The following is a 15997-nucleotide window of genomic DNA, read 5'->3' as shown; positions in this document are numbered from 1 at the left end:
GTTCATACCCTTTATAGCAGGTAATGATCACATATCATGGGTGTATGTTTGATCAAGTTCTTGTTTACTGTCTGTCCTCCCCATCTACTGCAGGCTTCAGAACATGCAGGGACCAAATCTGTTTACAGTACTCCTATATTTTTGTTACCTGCCACTTAGCTCAATAAATATTGGTGGACTGAATGAATGATTAGATATATTAAACATGTGTTTGAATTTTTAATGTTAATAATATATTGTACCATCATTTAAAATATATTTTACTGTATAATTTTATTTTAACTCCATTACCTTTAACATAGGCATCGCTAGTCCCCATTTGACAAATGAGATAACAAAGGCACCGGAAAATAAGTAACACGGTCCAAATTAACAGCTAGAAATCAGTGGAGTGAAAAACAGGGCTCAAATCACCTAACTCTGAATCCCATTCAAAACTATATAACAAAAGAGAAAGAAATAGAAAAGAAGGAGGGAGGGGGCGCCTGGGTGGCTCAGTGGGTTAAGCCTCTGCCTTCGGCTCAGGTCATGATCTCAAGGTCCTGGGATTGAGTCCCGCATCGGGCTCTTTGCTCGGCAGGGAGCCTGCTTCCCCCTCTCTCTCTCTCTCTGCTTGCCTCTCTGCCTACTTGGGATCTCTCTCTAAAAAAAAAAAAAAAAAAAAAAAAAAAAAAAAGAAGAAGGAGGGAGAGGATACAAGAGAAGATAGATGAGGAAGGAAAGTTCACTTATTTCTGAATTTTCCATGTCAATGGCACATCATTCAGTTTATTCTGCTAAGAACTCCTTAAATCTCATACTTTAAATCTTTTTGGAAGCTTCATACCTCATTATAACATTTCAGGACAGTAGATATATTAAGACTTCCAAGCAACACTGTTCTCCATGAATCATACAGAGTGGGAAAGAAAGGAGTTTGCAGTTATAGAATAAGTCTCTTTTCCTCCAATACACTTCACCAGTATAAAACTTCCTGGTAAAATCCAGTCAGATAATTATGTCTGATAATTGCAAGAAGTACTTAGAACATGATTTAGTTTCAATTTCAAGTTCCAATTCATTATTTTATAACTTTCCCTGCCTTAGTTAAAATTACACAAAACTTTGGCTCTCTCGTAACATTTAAAAGCCAGATGAGAGTATCTTCCAAGTTTTACCATAGTTGTGAGGGTAGAAATAGAATTCATTTCCATTGGAAGCATTATTGAAAGAAAGAATAGTACACTACATTTTGCTAGATATGTCTCCTAAGGTGAGGGAAAGAAAAGCAAAAATAAACTATTGGGACTACATCAAAATAAAAAGGTTTTACACAGCGAAGGAAACTATCAACAAAACAAAAAGGCTACCTAGTAAATGGGAGAAGATCTGCAAATGGTACATCTGATAAAGGTTAATATCCAAAATGTATAAAGAACTTCTATAACTCAACACTGAAAAAACAAATAATCCCACTAAAAATGGGCAGAAGAACTGAATAGACATTTTTCCACAGAAGACATTCAGATACAAACAGACACATGAGACACATGAGAAGATGCTCGACATCACTAATCACCAGTTGGTGAGGATGTGGAAGAGAAGGAACCCTCATGCACTGTGGGTGGGAATGTAAAATGGTGCTTCCATATTGGGGGGGGGGGTTCTTCAAACAATTAAAAATTGCAATACCCTATGTTCCAATAATTCCACTACTGGGTTTTTACCTAAAGAAGACAAAAACACTAACTTGATAAGATACATGAACCTTTATGTTTATTGCATTATTTTCAATAGCTAAGATACAGAATCAACCTAAGTGTCCACAGATAGATGAACAGATTAGGAAGGTGTGTTATCTGATGCAGCCAAAAAAGGATGAGACAGTGCCAGTTGAGACAACATGGATGGACCTAGTGGGCATTCTGCTACGTGAAGTGAGTCAGACAAGGCAAATACTGTATGATTTCATTCATATGTGGAATCTTAAAAAAATCAAACAAATGAATAAACAAACAAAAGGCAGAATCAGACCTATAAATACAGAGAACAAACTGATGGTTACCAGAAGGGAAAAGGGTGGGGGGATGGCAAAACGGGTGAAGGGGAGTGGGAGTTGGAGGTTTCCAGTTATGGAATGAACACGTCATGGGATTGAAAGGCGCAACAGACGGGATATAATCAAAGGTACTGTAATAGTGCTGCATGGGGACGGATGGTAGCTACAGTTGTGGTGAGCATAGCGTTACATACAAGCTTGTCAAATCACTACGTGTACACCTGAAATGAATGCTACATTGTGTCAGCTCTATTTAAAAAAAATACTACACTCAACAGTATTTGTACTTTAATCGATGACTCTCATTGATTTTAATCAATGATTCCGTATGTCCCCTATTCTTTCTCTGTTCCTAAATCTAATGATAAGGTGCTTGGTAATTTCCACTGATTCTGATTAGCGAGCTTCACACTGTGAAGTTCCAAGAAGGAAAGAAATCTCCCATTTTTCCCAGTCTCTGGATAGTAAAAGACAAAGTACCGGCCCTTATGTTAATAATACTAATTTTGTGATTTGGCAGGGAAAATACTTTGCTGCCAAAGGGTAATCCACACAGCAGAACTGATAGCTAAGTGAAACACTCTGACGGAATGGGACCTTATTACAGAAGCTATTGACACAAGAACTCTAACTCGCTGAAAAGTACCACTCACCTCTTCCTGAACCCAACAGAGTAATGACACAGTACTGATGAAATTCTGTCTGCTGCAGGAGGACAGAACAGTCCGTTCTTAATCTAGAGTGGTTTATCAGGGATGGACAATGACATGACCTAGAGCTTAGTGAGCCCCACGTCAGGACTCAGACATACCCATCACTGAGACATCATATTCTATCAGCAGTGTTGCTTCTTGTCCGCACTGTTTAAGAATACTCATGGCTTCAGCATGTGTGGTTCCGAGAAGCCGAATTCCATCCACACTGAGCAACCTGTCACCAGGTTTGATCGTGCCCTCTCTGCAGGGAGAACAGAGAAACAGTCTTCATTAGCAGAACATAATGTGGTTTAGCATTCACAGTTGCTTAGCTAAAGCGGTTCTTTCACGTGTTTGGCCATCCATCCCATTTGCATTTCCTTTTAAGCATCCTTGTGACAGTAAGAGAGGAAAGCTGTAACCCTGAGCAGAAAATTGCTGCAATATGAGTGTCAGTAATAAGGAAATGACTGCACATCAGTCAACCACCAAGTCACCCACACTTAACTCTTGGGGCACAAAAGTACAAAATGCACAGTTTTCTTTCCTTTTCTAGGTTTTTGCCAAAATATCCAAAATTGATTTGGCTTTGGAAAACTAGGTAAATGCTACTAAAAAGTAGTTTTCCAAAGCCAGGTGACCAGAAAAGACTGGCTTTGGAAAACTAGGTAAATGCTACTAAAAAGTAGTTTTCCAAAGCCAGGTGAGCAGAAAAGACTGCTGATTCCATTCAGTTTATTACCGGTGAACCCAAGTGGGACAGGGAGCACTGGTGAAAAATTTCCCTAGTCTATAAATTTCTCTATTGATTTATCAGGACATTTTGGCAATCATTAAATTGACTCAATCTCATATTCCCTATGAGAGAGGGAAATACTATTCTTTCTGCTGTGACCACAGACACTCAGGTACTGGAAAAAGATTCCTCAGATATTAGGGTACACCACTAAAATACAGCCCAGGAGCCTCCCAGATCATAACCTCCCTGTCTCAGGGAGGGTCATGGAGATGAGAAAACCAAAGGGGGAATTGCAAGTTTAGGATTTGAAAGGATAAAAATCTCTTAAATACCTTTCACCTAGATAACTCTCGTAAGAATTTTGACTCTAAATTTTTATCTTAAATTTTTAGATTCCATTTCATCCCAAATTAAATTGGTTATACGTTGCTCACAAACTAGTGGCCTGCTCTGACGTTTTGGTCAACCCCAACCTAAATGTTAATAAGGAACGGAAATGTTATTTACTTCCAGAAAAATCATTGACAAGAGAAAACAATATCTCTGTAGTCTCTTATTTTATATTAAACACAAACTTTTTAGAAAAGTAAGCTAACAGCATGAGTTTTGAAGGAAAAGAAACCTGAATTCCTATCCTGGCTCTTCCGTGGATAAGCTAGCTGCCAAGTCACTGAAGCATACCATACCTCAATTTTGTCACCTGTAAGTGTGGATAAAAAATACTTCATTTCGTAGGCAGCTGCGAGGATGAAATAAAATAATGTCTGTCAAGCACTTAGTACACTTCCTGGCACATGGTTAAGTGCTCAAAAAATAGTACATATCATTACTGTTTCTATTGCATAAGAGAAGGTTTAAAAACTGTATCCTCGTTTGAAACATAATGCAAAGTCTGGGGTAACCAGGGGATTTTTTTCCCAACCTCCAATAATATCGAATGGTAGGAGTTGTGGTCTCCTGCCTTTATGGAACTGACTTTTGCTGTGGGAAATTAATACAAAGACAAGTATCTCCTGAGACAGCTAAGTTGTGAGTTTACTTAGGACCCCTCCCCCACGTTTATGACGTGAAAGGAAAGAGCCTTTCAAATATTCTAATCAGTAAGAAAGAGATAGCTCTAGACACTGACAACCCTCCTTCCCTCTTACTAAAAGTCACTTTCAGAGGCGCCTGGATGGCTCAGTCGGTTAAGCGGCTGCCTTCTGCTCAGGTCATGATCTCAGGGTCCTGGGATAGAGACCTACATTGGGCTCCCTGCTCAGTGGGGAGTCTGCTTTTCCCTCCACCGCTCTCCCCAGCTAGTACTCTCTCTCTCAAATAAATAAGTAAAATCTTTAAAAAAAAGTCCTTTCCATTCTGACATACATAATCATCATCAAAAGGTAATAATAGTCATAAGAATGTGGGTAATAGTAACAACCAAAATGCCACCACCCATCTTTTCGGGTTAGGAGATTAGCAATTGGGGATGATGCATGTAAAGTGCTTGTCGAAAAAACCAGCCACCTTTTATTAAGTATCTACTGCATGATAGGTCCCCTGCAAGGCACTAAGCAGTCTTTGATAAAACTTTGAAGACCTTATGGGGCGCCTGGGTGGCTCAATCGTTAAGAGTCTGCCTTTGGCTCAGGTCATGATCCCAGGGTCCTGGGATTGAGCCCAGCGTCAGGCTCCCTGCTCAGCAGGAAGCCTGCTTCTCTCTCTCCCACTCCCACTGCTTGTGTTCCCTCTCTCGCTGTGTCTCTATCAAATAAATAAATAAAATCTTGAAAAAAAAAAAAAAAAACAACCTGAAGACCTTAAAAGATAGGTATTGGTGTCTACATTTTACAGTGGAGGAAACTGAGCTCAGAACCATTAAGTCACTTGCCAGACACATAGGTAATTAAGGGTCGAACCTTCTTTCTTCTGATTCCACAGCCCGAACAATTTCAGCTTTCACATTCCAACATATGTGCTTGCCCCAGCTTTGTGTAATCTATCTGGACAGTGACACAGAGACACAAAGTTTACCTGTCAGCAGGTCCTCCAGGACGAACGCATGTTATTACAACTGGACGAGATTTATTTCTATCGTCATGTGCTCCTCCTAGCAAAAAAAAAAAAAAAAAGAAAAGAAAAAGAAAGAAAGAAAGAAATACAGCTTAACAATGTTTTTATTAAAAAGAATCACTTACGAAATGCCAGCATGGAACTAACGTACATTTTTGTTCCTGTGCAGAGTGAAACATGGAAATTTTTTCCAAAAATCTTCTTCATTTTATATAGAATGTGCTTTTGAAGTCACAATGTCTCCGCCTCTCAATAAATATATGGCTGGATTCAGGGGTGATACAGAAAATATTTAACAACTAGGGTCACAAAAGCACGAACTACTGGCGAGTACTAGTCTAACAAGAACAACCAGTTATGAGCAAAGTGCAGGTGGCTATCCCTGGGGCCAATGAACCTGAGCTATGACACAGGTGAGTAGGTCTACAACCTGACACAAAGGAAGCAAAAACTGAAGAGGGAAAAAGTATATAAGTACCTAAAGCAAGAAAGAAAAAAAATTCAAGAGGCTGAAGTCTGTTCCATTAAAGTTGGGCTGTTCAAAAAATTGGGGGCAAATTTGACAGACTATTTCAAAACAACTACAATGCTTATATGGAGATTTTAGCTCTGGATAAGGACAATTTCTGCTCAAGAATTCTTGGAAACAGAGAAACTTCAAGATGGAAGGTAATTTATTATAAATTCTCTTCTACATCCAGGACACCTTTGTAAAACTTCCATACTCTGGGCTCCCCCAGCCTTTCCTTGAGCCCCCCCCAGATTGCTACTTATTAGATTTGAGGAGCCCATTTTACATTTGGACACATTGTGGTGTTGGAAGCTTCTTTCTAATTATTCATCTGATACCTTCTTCCTTCAGCTTTCATCTCCTGGTCCTTGTTCTATTATTTAGAGCAGTGACACAAAAATGGATGTTCTCTACTCTAAGAAACATTTTCTGAAAGTAGAAAACAGTGATCATACACCTGTAAAGTCTCATCTTCTTTAGGTTGGACATCTCCATTTTCTTAACTATTCTGCATCTGACCTGGTTTCTTTATACATTACCATCCTGGCTGCCCACCTGCGGGTCCCTAGTTTGCCAGTATCTGAAAAGTATGAATATTAACCATCGAATATTCCATCCCTAATGTCTGCCTGGTAGAACAGACTGGCATTTCCCAAACTTGGGAACAGGCAGAGAGGTCAACTTAAAGAATCTAGCCTCAACGAAAAATCAAAAGGCATTCACTGCTCCTGATGAACGCAAATGCTTCCTTTCTGCTCACTTCTACTACAAATGATTTATTCCGTCTGGCTGAATGATACGAACTCCATTTCAGTATCTCATTCTTTCCCTCAGTTTGATGGCTTCTTTCAAAGTTCCTCTTTACTTACAATAGGAAATTCACAACTTCCTCAGAAAAGCATTTTTAAAATGCAAATCATGACAATAAATTACAGCATATGCTTACCCACATTTATATAAATACTATTATGTAATTTCTCTTTGGCAAGGTGATCATAAAAAGATAGATCTGTTTTCTCCTGAAGGGATGCTGATTTAGAAAAGGATGGGGGGCCCAAGATAGAACAAGACTTCCCATAATTTTGATCTGGTCTACCTTTAAATCCCTAAGAGTGAATGCATGGCAAAGGGTGAGATAGCTCTAAATTTCGTGATATGTGGTATTTTATCAGTATTTGAAATAACAACCAAATTTAGCTTATGATTCTCCTAGTTCTAGACATTTGGAGCTGCAAAGCAAACCAGAGACCACTCAGAGACCAGTAGTATTCTCAATTCTAGCTGCATGTTAGTATCACTCGTCTGGAATGCTTTTTAAAAATAACCATGCTGTATGATCTCCCTGATATGAGGAAGCAGAGACGCAACGTGGGGGGTTTGGGGGGTAGGAAAAGAATAAATGAAACAAGATGGGATTGGGAGGGAGACAAACAATAAGAGACTCTTAATGTCACAAAACAAACTGAGGTTGGCCAGGGGGAGGGGGGTAGGGAGAGGGGTGTGGGGTTATGGACATTGGGGAGGGTATGTGCTATGGTGAGTGCTGTGAAGTGTGTAAACCTGGCGATTCACAGACCTGTACCCCTGGGGCTAATAATACATTATATGTTTATAAAAAATTAAAAATAAAAAAAATGTCCATGCTGGGCCCACAATGCAGACCAAATCTGAATATTGGGCTCCATGTATTAGGTGAGTAGACCCTATCTACAATTTTCTAGCTGAGAATGACTGATAAAGTTTCTTTGCCCAAAGTGAAAAGGAACTTAGTGGCAGAGTACTTTCCCTATTATTCCAAGCCATCTTCCTTAGCTTGGTGGCAAGGGCATTAACTCAAATTTAACTCTGCAAATTTCAGACCAGACATCATTTTTCATTCTATAGGTGAAAGGTTCTATTGTTTGGGGAGTCAAGGTTTTAGAACCTCTCACAAATAGCATTAGAAATGCAATTCCATTCATCAGATAAAAGCCCGCTTTATTGTTCCAACACCCATTCTAACTGGTGAAGAAGAAATTCACCAATACAGAATGAAGGTCCTGCATCTGTGATACTGTCCTCCTGATACTGTCCTCTTCCTTCCTGAAAGTCCTGGTGTTCTCACTGAAATAAGTTTAGCTCAAAATCCATCGATGCCATGATGTCTTCTCTGCCTTGATAACATCAACCCACAGTACTTTCTCATTCTGCACCTCTTTTTGGGATGAATCAGGATTCTGAAGGGAGGGGTGGGGGCCACCTTTTGAGCACAGACAACCCTTCAGGTGGGCCTCAAACTACTCTAAAAATATAAATGCTTCCTTTGATTCTCCTGAAAAATTGTACAAAATTCCACAAACTTTTACATTCAACTGATGTACTAAGGGAGTGTTTAAAGCCTACAAAAACGTGGTTTTCATAAACTAATACTGATTCATTGTTACAAAGGTTTTAAAATCAGTGTAACACTAAGAAGTCTATGTCCACACAAATCTAGGTCACATTCAAGTATTTATTCTCTTATTTATTAAGCACCTATGGTGTACCAGATAGTATTCTAGGCTCATCCTAGAAAATGCTTATTCTTCATGCATGTACAGATACTTGAAATTCTTGCAAATGGTGGGATGGGCGTTTTGTTGACATTATATTGTCGGTTGTCTTGAGGTGGTTATAGATTTCAAATGCTTCCATTCTTTTTTTGTTCCTAATGATAAATTACTGTTGCTTTAGCTCTTTCATTAGCAGTTTGATTTGTTATTGATTAACCATATAGCAACTAGTAATGAATATTTGCACCAGCAGTATTTTTTACTGCAGCTTTTCAATAATTAGGGTTGTAGGCATGTAGTTCAAGTGTGTCATTCTATCATACCTATATTGCAAAAACGGATTTGTATCTACCACCCTCTGAGCCAAAATTACTTATATACTGACTTTTTATTATATTCTTCTAGTTCCTTTGCACGGCAATGTGGGAATGGTTAAAGGTAAATGATGAAGGTACAACGCTCCATCTAAAAATAGGAGCTGGTCAGAAACAGGTAATAATTGCTGGTCTAAATCACTCAGTGAGTTCCACATTTTCCATTTTCTCTATCATTCACTTGGGTACTTTATCAACTTATGTCTTAAATTCACTGGATTATAATTCCCTGCAGATAGGGAGCTGTCTTATGACTCCCTAGTACTCGGCCCTCTGCTGACATGCTGACATGCTGACAAGTCCTTAATAAATATATGATTGATTTGCTAGATAACTGGCATGGAATGGAATCTAATGTTTAAAGCTTAGTTATTTAAGACAAGTGTATATAAGTGAACACATTTCTTTTATTCCTTGATGCATGTATGTTTATTAAGATGCTTAGTTAATTTTAACTAATGTTTTAATAATTTGGATAAAAATTTGACCTGGTGAAATATAAAATACAATAGGTAAAGACAAAAAAAATCAAGAAATGTGAAATGTTAAAAAAATTCTTTGATGCCTACATAGTTCCCTATTGAAATTTATTGTCACACTAGCAATTACAAGATGTTTATCTGCAGTTTTTAAGGTATGAAACTGCTAATAAGAAAAATAAAATATTGAAAGCCAGAATTACAGCTCAGAATTGATGATTTTATAGACAAGTTGGAGTCACTTGAAATCTTTATTATTAATGTCATTCCATAATAAAGTAAGGTAAGCTGATGCACATAGGTTCTCAGGGATTAGATTATCTTCAATCCATTTTTAGAAAGCTACAATAACAAAATGTATTTCAGGAGAAAATAAAGTTGCTTAATCCTAGTGTATTAAATCAAATCAAGCCATATTCATCAACATTTTTGACTCAAAGGTAAAAAAAGTATAAAGGGAAAGCAAAACACATGTTGAAAAGTGGTTAAATCAGTAGGATGAATGAATTGACAAGATTTACAAACGGTGACTTCTTGCTCTGTATTAATGGGCTGAAAACAAATTTAGGTCATTTGGATTTTTTGATTCCCACTTATTGTTTTATTTTTTAAAATAATGGTGCCAATATTATAAGGTGACTTTATGCATTAGAAACATGTGTTGTTGTTGTTTGGATGACTTTCTAGTTCACTGCTAATATTTCATTGACAAATCCTCCAAGAATATCAGATGATTCATATTTTCCAGCCACCACCTACCTCGTATTACAAAACCAAAGGTATTGCCTTCTTTATGTAATGTGACCTCCACCGTTCGGAAAATAACACTTGATCCTTGAACAGCTGAATGCCAGGAAGAGAGAGAGAAATGTAAGTCTTAAGTCATAAGAACACACCCATTTTTTTGATGTGGCATAAGACACTACAGATCCCGTTGCAAATTATTTTTATTATGAGTAATCAAGGGGCAACAATTTCTTTTCAAAGACATTGTTAGAAAAAATACTTGGAATGTCACACAAATACCATAAAATAGTCTGCACAAGTGATTTAGGCTTAGGCCCAAGTGGAGTCAAATTCATGGGTACTTATTTCCGTCTTATGTAGCCAGCTTGTAGGTAGAACATATAATAATCACATTGTTAAAGCTCATATAACAAGAGAGACGATCTTCATATACTCAGTAGAATTATTTCCCCTTCGTAAAATTTAAAACCAATTTTGATTTTTGTAAAACTTGAAATAATGTATTTATATTTATTTTTGCAGCTAATACAGGAAGAAAAAGTGCTACTCTCAAATTATCATTAATAGATGATGCTGATGCAGGTAGATTTCCTGACATGTGGATGCATAGCAATTAACAAGGGTAACCCAAATCAAACTTGGAGGGCAAAAAGAAAATTCTTTAGTATATTCAGAATATTACTGCTGTCTAATAAAATAAAGATTAACTTAATTTTATTTAATACCATCAGGCATATGTTGTGTTTGTCTGCTTATTGCTTCTATTTCACAAAATAAAATTGCATGATCAAGTTGATATATCTAATTAATAATTTATACAGTATACATGTGTAACACAGGGTATAAGTTGCAGGAAGGTATAGTAACTGTGAGATTGTTTTCTTCTGTGAGATTATTTTCAGGAAAGTGGTGAGTATTTCTGGTTATATAGTACACCACTGCTGAATTAATAAAAAACAAATTTCTACAAATGAATATTTCATCATTATGGATATAGGGATGTTTTTATTCAGAAAGACAAAAGAATCTGCAAATAGTAGAATTTGATGGTCTTGGATCCTAATCTTGAATTTGTATAATGATAACTAATTATCTGCTGCTGTGTTTATTATCAATGGCACACTTTTTACATTGTTGTTAGATCTTGAGAAGTTTATTACATGAAACTACCAACAAAAGGGGAGCCTGGGTGGCTTAGTCAGTTAGGTCTCCAACTCTTGGTTTCAGCTCAGATCATGATCTCATGGGTCGTGGGAGTGAGCCCCATGCTGGGTTGGGCACTCAGCCTGGAACCTCCTTGAGGGTCTCTCCCTCTGCCTCCCCCCACCACCATGTGTGTGCTCTCTCTCTCTCTCTCAAATAAATAAACCTTTAAAAAATAAAACTATCCACTAGAAATATATGGATAGACTAGATATAGGTATAGAGTCTATACATAGAATTTAATTGCATCTTTTAAAAGAACATTTCTTACCATTTACAGATTTTAATTTAGCATTAATTACAACTATTTTTAATTATCAGAAATTCTGAATCCTCAAAGGAATAAACATGATTATGAAAAGTACACAATTAAATTCACAAAACTGCATACAACGGGCTGGGATATAAGTACAACATGAATCTGGATCTGCTGAAAAACAACATAAACCTACAGCTGAACAAATGTTTTGGTATAACTGCTGATTTAATTAAATGTCATATTCTTGCTATCAGGGGAATTTTAGTTCATTTTAATCAGCTAGGAACAGTACACTCAAATAGCTGAAACTGTGAGGTACAGTTTTAATTAAATGAAAAAAAAAATGAGTTCAAACCAAATGTTTTCTTATTTCCATGACCCAATAAGCCACTTGAAGTAATTGGTTAAAAACATGATCTTTTTGTTCTACTGGAACAAATAGAAAGGAAAGGAAAAGATATGGGGAGAAATAATTAATGAGCATCTACTGTGTGCCAGAGAATCTGCAGAATGGTTTACAAATATTATTTCATTTAATCATTAAATCAACTTTCAATTATATACCACCAAATTTTAATTCTGGACCACCTGTCCTTGTTGGCTGGGTGTCTGTTCTGGGAATGAAAGACACCATAATTTTAATTTTGCTTGAGCTAAGTCTTGCTGATCACAAAATCTTACAATCAAATCTAGAGTCAATAGAAAGACTTTTAGGATTACCTACAGCTTTAGATTATCCACACTCTTGCTGTTCATCATTTACAAAACTAAATGTGAATGTTGATTATATTTTGATATACTTAATGAAATAGATTTGGTTTTCATAATTTTTGTTTGCATGACTTGATCCTGGTGACCGGGTTTACATATTCAGTAGCTGGACACCCTATATTGCCCCGTGAATTGTATTCATTACTTCACATTTGCATATGTGGACATATGGACATATCGATATGATCTAGGTAAGGGGCTTCCCCAAAGAATGAAATCCAGTACACAAAAAGGTTAGATTGAAATGAATTTTGCCATGCAAAAATTGTTGTATTGTTGTCTCTTGTTTCCATCTGTGAAATTGTATTATTTCACTATGGCAGATAAGATTTTTCTAAATTATATACTACTCCCCGCCTCCTCAACCTCTACCTCAACAGCAGAATAGAAGTTGGATACTTTCCCTCCTCCTTATCTCACTGTGCTGGCCTTCTATGCGACTTGCTTTGGGCAATAGGATGTTAAGAGATGTAAAAAAAGGTTGAGAAGGTGCTCAGGTAGCTGGGCTTGTCCTGTTTTTCCTTCACCATTGTCATAGGTGGAGGAAGAGCTTTCCCTGGGTAGCTTCTGCTTCCTCACACTGAATTTCAGGATGAACTACATGGAGGGTACCTGAGACGGCTTCCCCAGCTCCCCATTATCATCTTCATCATTGTTATCATCAATTACCTGTCTCTCTTAGAACTGGAATTGAGAAGTAAGGAGGCTATCTCAGGGACATGTTTTTTTGTTTGTTTGTTTTAAAGACTTTTTTTAGTTTTTTTGACACAGAGAGACACAGTGAAAGAGGGAACACAAGCAGGGGGAGTGGGAGAGGGAGAACTAGGCTCCCCGCTGAGCAGGAAGCCGGATGCAGGGCTCGATCCCAGGACCCTGGGATCATGACCTGAGCTGAAGACAGACACTTAACGAGTGAGCCACCCAGACGCCCCTCAGGGACATGTTTGAACACATTTATTTGAATTAAAGAAGTCCCTTTTCTGAGAGAAAGCTAGTCTGATTTAGTTGATGGTGTAACAGTGAGGACTGCCTTTGCCAATCAGATGCCGTGGCGGATGTTTTCCATAAAATAAATGAAGCAAATAGGTAGCACCAAGGTCTGACTGGAAACACCATTTAAAGACATATAAATATTATGCCAGAAACTACATCCTCTCCAATTATTTAAGCTCATGATAAGGAATGTTAGGTGCCAACTAAAAAAATGAATGACAATTATGTAATATTTCAAAATCCTTTAAGGGGTTATGTCACCGTAAAATATGAAGACACTGCTCCAGACCAAGTTTAATACATAAATACCTAAGATATGGATTGGTAATAGCCTCTCTAAATACAAAACACCACATAATTTTTAAGTCAAAAAGAACTTCGGAGCTCATGTAGGTCCACCATTCCTTTTCATAAAGAATCTGAATCTTTTTTTTTTTTTTTTAAAGATTTTATTTATTTATTTGACAGAGATCACAACTAGACAGAGAGGCAGGCAGAGAGAGAGAGGGAAGCAGGCTCCCCGCTGAGCAGAGAGCCCCATGCGGGGCTCGATCCCAGGACCCTGAGATCATGACCTGAGCCGAAGGCAGCGGCTTAACCCACTGAGCCACCCAGGCGCCCCAAGAATCTGAATCTTAAAACAGGTAAGTGGTTTGCACAAGGTCCAACTTCCATTTCTTCTCTGTCAGATCACATACATGCAGACACATGCACATGCATATCCTTTCTCCACCTCCTTCTGGACTCTGGGGGTGGCTGAGCCTCAAATTGCAGTGATTCCTGGGAGAGCTTCCAGTCTCGGCCTCGGGCGGCTTATCTCCCGGCAATCAGCTCTCTCCCCACGTCCTCCCAGCAGCGGCCTGCTCCTGCGAGCTGTCTGAGCTCAACGAAGGGGCTGCTTCTTAATCCCTTCAACCTCCCTGAACTCAAAGATCTTATTAATTTATCCAAATATAATAGAGACAGAGATAATACACAGAGGATACATCTCTTCCATCTGATTTCTATCATCGTATTCACACTTTTGTTTTTTAAAAATATCTTTTCCCCTTTTCCCATCAGCTTTAATGCATGAGGAAGGAAAAGCTGGTATCATCACCAAGTTATGATAGTTTTGAATCCCTGCATATGTCTGATCCCTACTCTCTCCTCTTTAACTTTACTAAAGCTGTATTTATTCAGGATGTCACCTTGCTTTTGGAAAATTATAACACCCTTTGGGCTTATAGCCTCTTACCTATTCTCCATTTGGCTCCCTAAAATGATAATTCTAAAAACTCAAATATGATAATGATGATCCTTGGCTTTCAAAGCCGTTAAAGGCTCCTTATCGCCCACCTGATAGTATCCAAGCTCTACCAATATGGCTTCCAAGGCCCTCCACCATTTTGTTCCTATTTATCTTGCTGGTCTTCGCTTTCCCTTTGTGCTTCAGCAACTCTAGTGTGTTGTTCTGTGTTCTTACTTCCTTACTGTACCCTCTGCCTAAAATGTTCCTTTACTTGGTGGACCTGCAGAACCTCCTTCAAATCCTCTGAAACCCCTAGTTCTAGATAACCCCTAACTCGGCAAATCTCTATTCCTGGCCTTACCCCTGGACAGCTATTCTAAGAGTTCTTTTTAGGAAGAGGTTGTGTTTTATTGATATTTATATCCCCAGTGGAATAAAAATGGTTAATCAAAGAGCATTAGCTCTAGATATCTGGATTCTCTTAACTCCTTGGTGATGGTCTGAGATAGTGATTTCAAAACAAATGGACTCTTGAAGTTCAAGAAAACAGTACTTTAGTGTAATCATGGCTAATCATGGTAATGATGGCTGATAGGCACTATGGCTTGCTAAGTGCATGGTGATGATCTAAATACATGATAACAGCCTTGAATTCCTATCAAAATCCTACATTTACTATAGTCATTTTACAGATGAAAAACCTAAGGCTAGGAGAACTTAAATAACAAAGCTAGAAAGGGGAAAACTGACATTTAACCAGTGACACAGTCTAAGCTCTCAATGCTCGATTCTACTGCTTATTCTTGCTGGAGATGAAAAATGGTATAGCAAGGTTTCTGAACACAGACTTCAATGGATTTTGTTATAAAAACACCATTGCATTTTCGGTGTTGGATTTTATGTTAAGAATAAAAACTCATGATTGGTCATATATACTCAATCCTCGAGTGCTCTCATCTGGTCCCAAAGCTTCAAATACCTTCTATGTTCCCATTACTCGAAATATACCTTTCCAGCTCAGATCTTTCTTCCAAACTCCTAACCCCAACTCCAGTTCTTTTCTTGACATTGCCTTTCTGCACGTCAAATAGACACCTCTACGGTAACATTTCAAACAATGAACTTCTGATCTTTTTCTCACAAATCAGCTCTGCCCACATTCTTGCCCACCCACCCCCCATTAATGGCAACCCCACCTTCTAGTTGCTCAGGCTTAAAATCTCAGGTGGTCCTTGACTACTCTCTTTCTACACAACCCACGTCAAATCTATCCAGAAATCCTACTGGCTCTACCTTCAAAGTGATCAAGAATGTACCTGCTTTTTCCCTACCTCTGCCTCCATCTCTCACCTGGACCACTGTTAACAGCCCCCC

The 15997-nt window shown here is 38.1% G+C and overlaps 1 protein-coding gene across 1 annotated transcript in view; it reads right to left on the bottom strand.

The window, feature by feature from the left end:
• The window catches only part of LOC111142185 (glutamate receptor interacting protein 1), a 231027-nt gene that overhangs the window by 127642 nt on the left and 87388 nt on the right, over positions 1-15997 (bottom strand). Inside the window, exons 5-7 of the mRNA XM_022495196.1 lie at positions 10179-10262; positions 5486-5561; positions 2850-2995 (exon numbers count right to left, since the gene is read on the bottom strand). Of these exons, the coding sequence (XP_022350904.1) occupies positions 2850-2995; positions 5486-5561; positions 10179-10262 (306 nt within the window). The remainder of the gene's footprint in view (positions 1-2849; positions 2996-5485; positions 5562-10178; positions 10263-15997) is intronic.

Source organism: Enhydra lutris, unplaced genomic scaffold (genome assembly GCF_002288905.1).
Source record: "Enhydra lutris kenyoni isolate GAN:26980312 unplaced genomic scaffold, ASM228890v2 scaffoldscaffold7, whole genome shotgun sequence".
Lineage (NCBI taxonomy): Eukaryota > Metazoa > Chordata > Mammalia > Carnivora > Mustelidae > Enhydra > Enhydra lutris.
Note: the sequence above shows the minus strand (reverse complement) of the source record. Positions and strands in the feature narration are given on the sequence as shown.